A 14,598-nucleotide genomic window follows, 5' to 3' on the forward strand; every position below is an offset into this window, starting at 1 on the left:
AATAAAAAATCAATTTTTAAAAGAGGAAAAATTGAATATACTTATTCATTTTTTCTCAATTATTGGTACCTTAATTATATAATGGAGTGCTTTTATGATCCTAGATACACATTTTAAAGCATTTTTTTTTTATTTTTCAGAATTTTCAGTCTTTATCCTTTTTTAAATTCTAATACATTTTTTGCCAGTTATTACTGATTTAACTGATTACTGTAGAGAAAAAATTTTTAACTTAAATGTTCTATAATGAAAACCAATATGAAAGGATAGTGATAAAAAAAATAGAATAGAAATAAAATGAATCTATACGAATAGGCTTAGGAATAAAATCTAAGTATCCCATCAATACCATATTTGAGTTCAGACAGACAGCAAGAGTGCGTGAGTGAGGAATGCCTATAGCTGAAAAATGCAGTTATTGCGGACTTATAGGGCACTCTTTCTGTTAGTCTTATTTATATACTTAATTTTCTCTTGCAAAAGTGTTAAAATAAATGAAAACCATAAGAGGCAAGGACCTGGAATTTCCCAGGGCTTGCATATTTGTTTTTTCCACTTAAACTTTTTCTGATTAATTTAAAACTATTTGTGATTGCTTCTCTAATGTAGTTTGGCTCACTTTTTAGTATTTATATTTTAAAAGAGGCAAGAAAGAATATGAAATTACAGAAGATAGTGAAAGTCTATAATTCATTAAAATAGTCAAAAATATACCAGATAATGGAGGAATAAATAGTGCTTGCTTTAATTTGAGCCTTTCATCACAAACTTCTTTATTTCTGAGTTCCTGATACTTATTCTATCTCTGTATTAGCACTTTCCCACTGACATATTGCTGTTCAGACACTTCATCCACTCTTTTAAAAATATCTAACCAGAATTTTCACTGTTGATGCTGGCAGGTATCAAATTCTGAATCTAAGATGGAATCCCTTTGTGTTTCATTGTTTGTAGATGTCCCTCCAAGAAAGCAATCATAATGATTTCACATTGGATGAGGAAACTGTGGGGACAATAACTAGGTACAGGGTGCCTTGAATACCCATTCCATGTACCTTCAAAATAGACGGATCCCAAGCTGTACTCTCATAGTGTGTTGCTATACCAGAGTCCAATGAGACTGTCATTTTTGCCCTTAGCACACAGACAAGAACTCCTAATTTCAGTATAAAGACCAGATTAGTCCGTCCTCTTGTTAATTTAATCCACTTGCACAATGAGAATATGTTCCTGATGGCAGCTTCACCTGAAAATCTGCTGAAATCATTTGAACATCTGACATTTCATTGTAACTCCCGAATTTTCCACAGCAGGTTGAGAACAGGTTTCTATTCTGTTGACTTGTCTGGCAACAGAGTAAATATCACAGACTGGAGTTACTATCTTACAAACTGTCAATGGTAAAAAACTGTTAAAAAATAAGCATAATATTAACTATCACACTACATAAGACTTCACAGGGAACTAGACTGCAAATTTCTCAATGTAGAGAACATGATCGTTTTCAAAGGGAATTAGAATCTGCAGATTTCTCAAGGGGCTGAACATTAAACCCCAAGCATCATAATTTCCAGTGTCATATTTAACAATATCTCATCCCTATTAAACCTTGCATCCTAAGGAACTATATTATCACAATAAGATAACACAGAGCAGGTGAGTAATTTTCTGTGGCAAGTAGGGCATAACTGTTGATTGCCAACTTAGCAATTGTTTCCTCCACTCCTTTTTCTTTGCTGGCAGAACCTGCCTGTACTTTAGAAGCTAAAAGTGCCAGGAAGATCTCCTGCTAGCCTCTCTTAGAGCAAGGGCATGGGCACTGACCCATTCCTAGCTACGGGGCCTAAGAGAGCTGAAGCTGACAGGCAGGCCTTTGGAAATGTTTTCTTCACCAACAAAGAGATCTGAGAGGAAATTGCTGTTCTTCTACATAGTACTCAGTTGTGTCTGCATAACCACATGGAACTGGTGCAGCAATTTTACAACACGAGGACAGATGATCACCTCTTGCTGAATTTAACACAGAGAAAAGCACTTGGGTCCCTGACGGTATCACTGAGTCCTGTACGAACAACGGAATAAATAGCCTTGCCTCCGGAATTCTTGTAAGATAATAGCTATCTTGGTTAGTTTATGGCTTTAGTTTAAGCCTTTTTGTTTGCATATTATTACCTGACGGCCAAAGTATCCTAAGTAATATAGCTAGCAAATATCTGTTCATTGCATCCTAGATCAGGAAGTTAAACCACTGTTAGTTTAGCAGCCATGACTGCTTCATTCATGTTTTTCTTTTCCTTTCACTGAGAAGCAAACCCAACCTAATTATGTTCATATCTATGCTTCACAATAAAATCTGTTTCTTCCAGAACTCTTCCACAGTGGTCAATGGGAAGGGACTTTTCGCTTCTCCAGTATATTTTCCAGCATCACAGAAGTGTCCCAATTTTTAGCTAAACTTTCTTACTATACAAACTCCAATCCCATATTGAAATCACAACTGATAGAAAACTTCCAAAGAGAAAGTGCTAATGATATCTAAGAGTTGCTTTTATAGAGGGTCATTCACATTGACCAATACATGGAGCTGAACAGTGAGGCAATCTGAACGATGAATAAGTGAATATGATATTCTTTTTACACAGAAGGAAAACAAAAAACTTAACCTCAACTAAAAAAAAAAACAAGACAGAGTTATGAGTTGCATACAGGTGATTTCAGAATCCTACCTGAGTATAATTAATTTTTAAGACACCTCACTTGTTTCTTGCATGATACGCTTCAAGGGATAAATGTCCTACTATTTTTCATATTTACTCACAACATGGAAAGAACCCTTAGCAAGTTGATCAAACCTTCGTTGAATATTATTCAGCAGTGCAGCAAAATGAAAACTTAACCAAACTAGACAAGCACATATAGTTGACATTTGATTTATTAGGGAAAAAGTTAAGAAAAAAAAGACTACAAACCCTGAAATTTTCAGATCCTTTTCTTTGATATATTTCTCTTTTTCTAACTTTTTAAAAACTTGATTTTAGAGAGAGAGGAAGGGAGAGAAACAGAGAGACAAAGCGAGACAGAGAGAGAAACATCAATGTAAGAGAAACATCTATCAGTTGCCTTCCCTATGCACACGAGCTGACCAGGGATAAAATGTGACCAGGAATGAAACTTGCAGCCTATGCATGTGCCCTGACCCAGAATTGAACCCATTACCCTCTAGTGCATGGGACTACTCTCCAACCAACTGAGCCACACTGGCAAGGATGATATACTTTTCTTGCTTATTATAAAAACATGCTCACTAAAGGGGAAAAAAATAAAAATTATAAATTTTTCTAAAACCAATTAGATACACAAAAGCAAATATTAGAAAAACTTTTCCTGAAAAATATGGCACAAAGACAAAAAAAAATCCACAATGCACCAAAATTACCAATACTTGAAAAAAACAGAAGTGATACTCATTTTCAGCCAAATTGCTGTTTGAGCCAAACTATTGTGATGATCAAACTGCTTTTAGGTTCAGTATATGCCACTCTATATTTTCAAACCCTGGTCTCGTTTATCTTCAGGCATTTGCATGTGGTATTCGGTAGGACAGGGTACTCCTCCCCATACTCATCTGGCTGGTTTATGAAGTACTGACAAGCATTTGTGAACTAAAACCTATTAAACTTAGTAACATAGGGACCTGATTTTAGTTTCTTGTTTTAAAAGCTCTATTTAAAAAGTTAAATATTTTATCTGTGGTATCATTTAGTTTCATTCTATCATTTTTAATATGTAGATAGGGTAACCATTTTTGCCAAATATTTTTGCCACTTTATAAGAAAACAAAATGCTGACGACTATTAAATTCTATGTTCAAATTCACTACTCATACTTAAGAAGGTAAAGTAGTCCTGAAATGGCCCTACCTGGTTTGGCTCAGTGGATAGAGCATCGGCCTGTGGACTGAGGGGTCCTGGGTTCAATTTGGGTCAAGGGCACATGCCCGGGTGGCAGGTTCAATCCCTCTCCCTTCCTCTCTGAAATCAATAATATGTATATATATTTTTAAATAAAGCTGATGATTATTCTATTTAAAAAAATATTCCTGAGATAATAGAGATGTTCTATGTAGTAATAGGTTATTCACTGTAATACCTCTATAACTTTAAGATACTGGAACCAACATACGTATTCATTGGCAAAAATAATTTTGACATATCCACATAATGAAATACTATGCAACAGTACAATATAATGAGGAGCAGTTAGGCAATAAAATAAAACACATCCAGATTGGAAAGGGAGAAGTAAAGCTACCTCTACTATAGTCTGAAAAAACAAAATATTGCTGAAACTTTAAAAGAATTAAATAAGTAAAAAGACATCTCATGTTCATGAATCAGAAGATGTAATATTGTTAAAATTGCACTACTTTCCAAGTTAATCTATAGATTTAACATAATTCCAATAAAAATTCCAGCCAGACTTTTTGCAGAAATTCACCACCTAACCCTAAAATTTCTATTAAAACTCAAGGGACTCAGAAAAACCAAACAATCTTGAAAAATAACAAAGTTGGAGGACTCCTACTTCCCGACTTCAAAACTTACTGTAAAGTTACAGTAATCAAGACAATGTGGTACTAGCATAAGGATAGATATATGCACAAGTGGAAAAGAAATGAAGAGTCCAGAAACCCTCACATTTAGATCAACTGATTTTTGATAGTACAAAAGCAATTCAGTGGGGAAGAAATAGTCTTCCCAACAAATGGCACTGGAACAAATGAATATCCACATGTGAAAGAATGAAATGGAACCCTTTACTCAACATATAAAAATAAACTCAAAATGAATCAAAGATCTACATGTAAAAGCTAAAACTATAAAGCTCTTACAAAAAAAATAGGCATAAATTTTCATGCCTGCAATTAGACAATGATTTCTTAGACATGACTCCAAAGCACAAGCAACAAAAGAAAATATTTATATATTGGACTTCATTGAAAGTTAAAACTTCTGTTGCAAAGGACACCATCAGAAAACTTAAAAGAAAACACTTGCAAATCATATATCTCATATGGCATTTACATCTAGAATATAGATAGAACTCTTACAACTCAACAATAAAATAATCTAATTTTAAAATGGGGGGAGGGGGGATGTGAATAGACATTCTCAAAAAAAGATATAATGCCCTAGCTGGTTTGGCTCAGTGGATAGAGTGTCAGCCTGTGGACTGAAGGGTCCCAGGTTCGATTCCAGTCAAGGGCACATGCCCGGGTTGCAGGTTCGATCCCCAGTAGGGGGCTTGCAGGAGGCAGCCAATCAGTGATTCTCTCTCATCGTTGATGTTTCTCTCTCTCTCTCTCTCTCTCTCTCTCTCCCTCTCCCTCTCTCTGCTTCTCTGAAATCAATAAAAATATATATATTTTTAAATCATTCAGGAGATGCACATCAAAACCAAAATAAGCTACAATTTCATATCAGATAATAACGATTTGAGGAGGCTGTGGTGACATTGGAAGCCTCATACAATGCTGGTAAGAATAAAAATGGTGCTGTGGAAAACAGTTTGGCAGTACCTCAAAAGGTTAAAAACAGGCTAGCATATAATCCAGCAATTCCACTCCGAGGTATATACCTAAGAGAATTTACAACATATGTCTAAACAAAAACCTGTACAAGCATGTTCATAATAGCATTATTCACAATAGCAAAAAAGTGAAAATAACCCAAATATCCATCAGTGATGGATTAAAATATGTGATACAGCCATACAATGAATACTCCTCAGCCATAAAAAGAAATGAAATACTGACACATGCTATAAGGTGGATGAATTTTTAAAATATTATGCCACCCTGGCCAATGTGACTCAGGTGGTTGGACGTCGTCCCATGCAACAGAAAGTTGCCAGTTTGATTCCTGGTTGGGACCTAGATTTCCAGTAGGGGTATGCAGGAAGCAGCCTATCAATGTTTCTCTCTCTCTCTCTCTCTCTCTCTAAAAAAAAAAAAATCAACAAAAACATATTTTTGAAAACAACATGCTGCTGAGTGAAAGAAGCCAGTCACAAAGGACCACATATTGTATGATTCCATTTAAATGAAATGTCCACCATAGACAAACCTCAAGGGAAGGTAGAAAATATGTAATACCTTTTCGAATTAAATCACTTTAAAAACAACTACATTGTTCATGTATTTACGTTATGTCTTTCTTCATACTAAAACTCTTTTTCTAAAATATTTTAAAAAGCACTTGGAAGCACAAAAGCGTGCTGGGAAGAAAAGACCCAGAATTTTAACATAGCTAAGGAAAACTCATAAACCACAAAGACAGAAAATTTATTTGTCTGTTGGATACTAACAAATGACCAAAATTCCCTTCAATTCTGACCTCCTTTTGAATTAGCTATTACTACCAATAATTAATCCTTAATTTGCAAAATATTTGTATATTTTATAAAGGCAATCACCAACGTAAAGCTGAAACTCACTGGTCTTTACATCATAGTAAACAATTTTAAACTAAATGCAACAACCACTGAAAACATTTCTTGGAATAGTAAAAACAGCATAACTCTAGAGTCAGAGATGGGCTTGAATCAAAGCCTGCTATTTACCAGCTAGGTGATCCTCAATTTACTTGGTCTCTGAGTTTCCGCCCCTTTCTGTTAATCAGGAATTAGACTACCTACTTGAGGGTGAAGAGACACTCCAATTACAAAATGGGGACAGGAGATTATTTCACTCTTTAAAAAAAAAACTTTGTAGGGTTCTTGTGGAGCCATTTTGTAAGATATCTACACATAGCAAACTCCCAATTATGAATAATTTCCTCACTCCTTCCATAGCCCTTGTTACTGGAAAGGGGACCTGGCCCTTCGCAGGTCTGCCTAGGGCTGGCTGGTAGTGTGTGGGTTCTTGACTTCGTGTAAGAAAGATTTCACAACACGAGTCCAGGTGATTTTAGAGGACATTTATTAAAGCTGGGGATTTGATTCCTGGTCAGGGCACACGCCCAGGTGGCTGGCTCGATCCCCAGCAGGAGGCATGAAGAAGGCAGCCAATCAATAATGTTTCTCTCTCATCCGTTTCTATCTCTCTATCCCTCTCCCTTCCTCTCTCTAAAATCAATAAAAACATGTATATTAAAAAATAAACAAATAAAGCTGGGGACAGTAAAACAAAGAAGGGCTAGGGAAATGCAGGCTGGGCTGCTTTGGCTAAGAAGTCAGAGAAAGGGGGGCCTTGGGGACCGGGTCAGGGAGTGTGCCTGGGAGGCGCTGCTGCTGCCCATTGCTCCTGGCTGCCAGCCTCATGGGTTTCCTTCGAGTAGGAGATGCAGGCCTGTGGGGGAAGACAAGGGAGGAGGAGGGTGCAGGCATATTCCAGGGAGAGCAGGCTCTGTGACCTTCCTTTTGAGGGGTTTTAAAAGCTGGGCATTTGGGGGAGGTCTTAAGGGAGGATTTCAATAGAATATTCATCAGTTTATGCTGCAATGCCAAAATGAGATCTATTCCCTTAACTTCATCTGTCCTTGGGTGTAGTTGGCACAAATGGCACTAATTGCATCTCTGCTATCTATCTCCATGATGTACCCTCTGGTTGGGGATAAGTACAAACCATTTACTCTTACGTGTCCTCGGTTTAGGGAAGATTGAATTTATCAGAGGGCCGCAAACTGCTATTTAACTATCTCAATTTTTCTATCACACTTGCCAAGGAATTATTGTAGCTTCTTACTATCTTGCCTCACTTCTACCATCTTGAATTCAGGTGACTAAGACTTGGAGGAAGCAAAGCTAAACATTTATTTTTCAGAAGGCAATGGTTATCAAGAAAGAGATAAACAAGAGGAATAAAACCAAACCTTTAAACCACTTTCCTCAAAACATACCAAAGAATTTCATCTGAAGAGAAAAAAAAGGAAGTCCACATGTTTACTGATTCTAATCACTTTATTCTGGAACATTAAGGTTTGGGGGGGTGGGGGGGGTGAGATACAATGTTAATGATAACACTATCAAATGTAAAGCAAATTTGGTACCTAATTAATCTTTTGACCTACCTACAAGACAAATTCAGGATTCCGTTCAGAGAATATTTTACACTAAGAAACACAATACAAATATAAATTGTGACTATTTTAATCTAGCAAATACTGCAAAATATCAGCACCATCTTTCTTGCTTTGAAAGTACACTGAGAGGTTAATGCAATTTAATTGATCTAGGTTGTCATCTTATACTTTGCATGGTATTGTGAGAATTAAGGACATTCTTTTCCATATTCTAATAGATGAAGAAAGTGAAAGCCAGAAAGCAAAGTAGTTTTGCAAGTCACAACGGTGGCTTTTAAAACCTCCAAAGCACACTGGGGTCGCTGAAGCTGGTAAGGTGGCCTTTAGCAGCTGTCTTAAAAACGCAGACTACTGTCACAAGCATCAAACTTACCCACAAGAGCGGCTAACATCAGCATTTCTTGTCAAGTATGTGTAAGCACATAATTAAACCTTCGTGTAGCTTAAAGTTTACAAAGCCTATTCTGGTCCATTTAATACATACATTACTGAGAATTCCCTGGAGTGCTTTTGTTTCTAGACTATTTCAAAAACATATTTCTGTCAACATAAGGAATGTGGAAACCTGCAGAGAATTTTTAAGAGTTTATTTGAGCCAAAACTGAGGATATTGCCAGGAAGCTCTCAAACGCTCCTGAGAATAACCATTTTGCCGTTTCTTTTATGCATCTGGAACTAAAGAGAGACCACAGGAAGATCACCTGAAAGTGGGGAAAGCAAGGCGGGGCCGGGGAGGAGAGCCGCCTGTCCGAGGGGACCTGCAGAAACTGGAGAGATGATGTGCTCTTGGTGGTGGTCGCCCTCTAAGGGAGGGGTCTGAAAGGGGCCATTTCAAAGGCGCCAACCCAGATGCGCAGAACAAAGCACAGGGCTTGCTTTAGGCAAAGATACACCTTTTACTGAAGATGTGTGGCTGGGGCGTGGCTACCACCCCGATCTGCCCAGATAGGAAATTATGCTTCATTGCTGCACCCTTGTTCATCCACACCGGAAAGGGGAAGCGCCGTCAGTGAATGTTAGAAAGCTACAGCAGCGATTTACGTAACTGTTTTATCTCAACTTCGTCGGATGAGTGGTTAAAAGGGACAAAATTGAAAAGTGGTAAAAGCCCGTCGGTAAGGGATTCCCCAGATGCCAGGCTTTCTCCTTTCGTTTCTGCAAGCCACCTCAAAAATGCAGCTCCGGCTGACACCAAGCTCTTCGCCGTCCCGTGCAAACAGCCAAGCCCTTCCCTGGCCTCCAACCGCCGCTGCTCCGTCCGCCGCAGAACCGCCCAGGGCAGGCCCGGGGGTGACCCGGCGGCCGCCGGGCCCAGGGCGGAAAGAGGGACACCGTGACTCACCGCGGCCTGCCGCCAACCGCACCGCCTGCAGTCCCGAGGCCGGCCTCTCAGCGCCCCCCAGAGGCCGGCGCGCCCCTCCAGGACAGGCCCTCGCCCCAGAAAGCTCCCCTCGAGTACCCCGCACCTCGCCAGGGGCGCCACGCACAGACCTGAGACTCCGCCCTCCCTGGGAGGCTCCAGGCCCGCGCGGCCCGGCGAGCATGCGCACCGGCCCGCCCGCGCCTGCGCGTCCCCGAGTGCCCGCGCCCCGCCTTCCCGCGCCCGCGCGTCCCCGAGTGCCCGCAGGCCCGGCCGGCACGCGCCGTCCCCAGTGAGGCCGGGGGAGGCCGCGGCGGAGGCGGAGGCGCGGCTCCAGGGCGGCGCGCCCCCGCCCTGCCATTCACAGGCGACGTTGGCCTGAGGCCCCGAAGTCCGTCCTCCAGGGGAGGCGGCGAGCGCCGAGGGGAGGGGACAGCTCGAGAAGGCAGGAAGCTGCGGATAAAAGGGCAGCCCGCGCCGGGCCGTCCCTCCCTCCCACGGTCCCGAGCCTCCGAGAGCGCCTCCGCCCGCCGCCATGTACCGCTGCCTGGGCGAAGCGCTGCTGCTGTCCCGCGCCGGGCCCGCCGCCCTGGGCTCCGCGGCAGCCGACTCGGCGGCGCTGCTGGGCCGGGCCCGCGGGCAGCCCGCCGCCGCCGCCCCGCAGCCGGGGCTCCCGCCGCCCACCCGGCGACACTACAGCGAGGCGGCGGCTGACCGCGAGGACGACCCCAACTTCTTCAAGATGGTGGAGGGCTTCTTCGACCGCGGCGCCAGCATCGTGGAGGACAAGCTGGTGGAGGACCTGAGGACCCGGGAGAGCGAGGAGCAGAAGCGGAAGCGGGTGCGCGGCATCCTGCGGATCATCAAGCCCTGCAACCATGTGCTGAGCGTGTCCTTCCCCATCCGGCGCGACGACGGCTCCTGGGAGGTCATCGAGGGCTACCGGGCCCAGCACAGCCAGCACCGCACGCCCTGCAAGGGAGGTGAGCGCCGCCCCCGCCCCGCGCCGGCGCCGACCCGCGGCCCGGCCTCCCGCTCCCCGGCCCGGCGGGCACTGGGCCCTCGCGCTGCCCGCGGGCCAGGCTCGGTGGGCCGGGATTTCCGCCCAGGCCCCCGGGAGCCGGTCCTCTCCCTCCCGGGAGCGCTGCCTGGGGAAGCGGCGTGCAGAGGAGCGCCGGGCGCTGCTGCTTTGGGGGACACAGGGCGGGTCCCGGCGAAGTGCGCGTCTAGAAAAGGGAACGCCGGGCCATCTGGCTGTGCCTCTGCGAGTTTTTGTGGGCTTCTGTGACTCACCCGAATGCAAGTTATGAAATGACTTTATGATTTTTCCCTCTTTTTGCACTGAGACAGGATACAGTAACGTAAAAATAAGCTGCCTCTAGGTTTGAAATCTAGACAGTTTTATTAACCAAATGAACTTGTTAATTACACGTTGATCTTTTCAATTATTTTTCTATCCTGACAGTTTTTGTTTTGTACAGAATAGTAATACACGAGCAGTGTAACATCTCTGACAAACACCGGGCGTCCTGACAGTAAATCTAAAGGGTGTAGACCGCTGGGTGGCCCGCCAGCCAATGGAATGAAATAGCCCGGGGGGTGTGTACTGGTCCTGGCTAGCACCGGATTTGAGCTTGGGGAAAAGATAAGTAGGTGAAGAAAGGAGCTGAGTCGGTTACAATTTGGTAACCACCAAGTTATCCTATACATACTTTCAATTTTTGAATGTGGATTTAGCTTATGCAGTCATATTGCTTTCTTTGAGAAAAAAAAAGTGTGGGTTTTTTTCCCCATATTTCCTCTAATAAGTTTCACTATACATTTTTAAAGGTGCTTAAGAGTAACCTCAAATAGGAAGGTAAAGAGTCTTGCTGGAGTTTGCAGAGAGCTGTAGGGCTGTGCCCTTTGTCTCTGTAAACCTGACACAGGGTTCTATTTTACCAGCTGTCTTCTAAGGATAATTTTTAGACATCTCTCTACCAGAAAAAAAATTGACCACTGCTGGCATTCTCAGCTGGGGAGCAAAGGTGGTTTTAAACTGTTTAATAATTTACTTTTACTTGCTGGCTAAATTTGCATGGACCCCACCCACTTTTATGACTTAATCTGTAACACTTTAGTATCCTTTAGGTTTCCTGTTCTAAAATCAATGTTGAACCACTTTGACCTCTAGATTCCCTTTCCAGCTCCAAAAGTATATAAAATGTACATACTGTCAATCTCCTTACATTGCCTGTCTTCTTCCTACCACTCCCTTATTCTCTAAACCAAGAATACAAGTTCAGACTCTCAAGAACAGCAAGCAAGAATGTTGGAGGAAGAAGCAGAGTTAGCAGATAATAAACTGCAGTGATTCTTTAAAATGAAGTTCATATTACTATTTTATCAGTATTTTCCAGTTGCTTAAAAGACATACAAATGAACTAGCTGTTTTTTTTTGCAGGATCTGATTCAGTCCAGGAAGTTCTAATAGCCAAGCCCTCTCCTATCTTTATAAATCACAACTCCACAAACTCACTAAAACAACTAAAGTTTACCATAGTTCATTGGTCCTCTTCTTGTTGCCACAGCAGTTTTAATACCATAATATTGAACCTAGCAACAAATTGCATCAGCCATCCTGAGCGCTGTTATTGTAGCGCTTGCTTATGCGAGTGTAAGTTACGGTTTTCTCTCCCATTATCCCATTTACAAGAAGGCATGCCACTGAAAGCTCTATTAACTCCCAAGATATAAACATTGAGAAGTTGAATTTTAACTAATAAACAGTAGCAAGCATTGCGAGATAATATAAAAGAAAATTGACCTCTGTAGTGATAGGCTTATTCTCTTTCAGAATTTTAAAGTATGGAGAGAATAGGTTTGGAGAGGATTGGTTTTGCTATGAAAGCTCTTAAAATTTTTTTAGTATGCTTAAGATAATGAACAGTATAATAAATGGATGGATAAGAAAAATTTGCAGACTTTTATGCTTTGCTTTCATGGCACTCCAGGATCTTGTACCCATTTATCACCCTTGTCTGATTGCAGAGAACGTATATTCTAAGAGGAACTTACTTTCAGTGGGGTTTTTTCCTCCAATTAAACATTTAAAGCTTTTTTACTTAAAAGAAAGTTGTTGACCTCTTTGGTTCCACTATGTTCTTAGAAATACAGAATATATTAGGTATTGAGATTTTAAAAGATGCTTTGCATAATCCCTATAAACTTCACTAAGTTTTTCCCTCTTTTTATTGATTTCAGAGAGGAAGGAAGAGATAGAAACATCAATGATGGGAGAGAATCATTGATTGGCTGCCTCCTGCATGCCCCCTACTGGGGATTGAACCTGCAACCCTGCATGCCCCCTACTGGGGATTGAACCTGCAACCCAGGCATGTGCCCTTGACCAGAATCAAACCCAGGACCCTTCAGTCCACAGGCCGATGCTCTATCTACTGAGCCAAACCAGCTAGGGCTTGACTTGTTTTTTAAGAGCCAAAATGCAAAAAGGAAACTGTAGGAGGTAGATGATCTTTGTTCTTGTCTTTGGGCAATAGGCTGCAGGGGTAGAAGCAGCTAAGGTTTGGTTGTCCCCCTCAGCCTCTGGGATATAATTGTGTGGTGAATGGTAGTATTTTGAAGAAGAAAGTATGAGAGTGTCTCCATCTGCTGCCATAAGATAAAATGTAGTCTTTGTAGGAAAATTAAATTTAGGATTAATCCAATCTGGAAGTTCAGTTAGATGACAGGTAATTTGTAGGTCTTCTACACCATAGCCTGAGGTTTTATATTGCTGCTGTTGTTATTTTTAATACTTTTTAGTTAAATATGAACTGTGTTGCTATTATAAAGGCCTTTTATTTTAAGGGGGGGCAGCGGGAATGAGGGGAAAGGGAGCCAAATGCCTCTAAACTCACCCCCAAACCCTCCACATGCCAAATCTACTAAGGAAGAGCTAAGATAATGATGGAGAATATATTATATTCTCAGATTGTTATTCAGTCTTCCCATAGTTTGTGTGAAACCATCTAGCTAGTTTGCTTTTCAGTAAAAAACCCATATGCAGGAAGACAAATACTGCTCACTCATTAGATGCAAAGTACACTTTGCAGGAATTGGGGCATCAAAAATCAGAGGACAAGCACCACTGTGTATTAAACTCCAAATGGGTAGTGTTGAAATGTAAGTTCAAGAAATAGCAATTGAACATGAACTTTCTGGCTTATAGTGGGAAGGAAGTGGGTTTAGCACTCTTTTGTTTTTTATATATATTTTTAATTGATTTCAGAGATGAAGGGAGAGGAAGAGAGAGCTAGAAACATCAATGATGAGAGAGAATCATTCATCAGCTGCCTCCTGCCTGCCCCACACTGGGGATAGAGCCCACAACTGGGGCATGTGCCCTAACCAAGAATCAAACTGTGACCTCCTGGTTCTTAGGTTGACCCTCAACCACTGAGCCACACCAGCCAGGCTGAAATAACATTTTTTAAATTTATTTATTTATTTTTAAATATATTTTATTGATTTTTTTACAGAGAGGAAGGGAGAGGGATAGAGAGTTAGAAACATCGATCAGCTGCCTCCTGCACACCCCCCACTGGGGATGTGCCCACAACCAAGGTACATGCCCTTGACCGGAATCGAACCCGGGACCCTTGAGTCCGCAGGCTGATGCTCTATCCACTGAGCCAAACCGGTTAGGGCTGAAATAACATTTTAAAGAGAGGTTTTCCATTAAAAGAGGTTTGAAGAGTTTTGGTGTTTAACAGTTTCATGTGTAGCCAGAACAATGCATTTCTCAATTATTACATGTATTGTTAAGAATTTTCAATGAAATAATTTTTAAATAGCTTTCTTCTGAGTGGCTCTTCCTTAAAAACTAAGAAAAATCTTTGTTTATCAAGAATTGGTATTATTTCTCTTGATTATTCTTGGAGTCAGGCTGTGAGACCTAATTTTCTGAATTACTTCTTGGCTAGAGGAAAATATGAACATGACCCAAATGACAATTACAAAGATTGTCAGTAATGTGACCCCTTCTGCCATTTATCATTGTCACAAAATATATGTCAGCATAGGCCTTTCAAAAAGCATATTGTACATATTGGGCCATAGTATTTACATGAACTATTTTTTTAATCTCTTACCAAGAGAGAAACAGCAAAGGAATAA

At 41.4% G+C, this 14,598-nt stretch overlaps 2 protein-coding genes across 4 annotated transcripts in view; one reads left to right on the forward strand and one right to left on the reverse strand.

Annotated features, from left to right (window-relative positions):
• SHLD2 (shieldin complex subunit 2) overlaps positions 1-9,618 on the reverse strand; it is a 121,865-nt gene extending 112,247 nt beyond the window's left edge. The window contains exon 1 of one of the 3 annotated variants that reach the window (XM_070433194.1): positions 9,573-9,618. The gene's annotated coding sequence lies outside the window, so the exon portion shown is untranslated. Of the gene's footprint in view, positions 1-9,423; positions 9,546-9,572 lie in introns of those variants that run through there. The other 2 variants (XM_070433193.1, XM_070433192.1) reach the window with 2 other exon arrangements.
• A 325-nt stretch (positions 9,619-9,943) lies between these two features.
• The window catches only part of GLUD1 (glutamate dehydrogenase 1), a 44,278-nt gene continuing 39,623 nt past the window's right edge, over positions 9,944-14,598 (forward strand). The window contains exon 1 of the mRNA XM_070433195.1: positions 9,944-10,424. Within this exon, the coding sequence (XP_070289296.1) occupies positions 9,977-10,424 (448 nt within the window). The 5' untranslated portion in view covers positions 9,944-9,976. The remainder of the gene's footprint in view (positions 10,425-14,598) is intronic.

This window comes from Myotis yumanensis, unplaced genomic scaffold (assembly GCF_028538775.1).
Source record: "Myotis yumanensis isolate MYYU_CA2020_CCGP unplaced genomic scaffold, mMyoYum1.0.hap1 SCAF_13, whole genome shotgun sequence".
NCBI lineage: Eukaryota > Metazoa > Chordata > Mammalia > Chiroptera > Vespertilionidae > Myotis > Myotis yumanensis.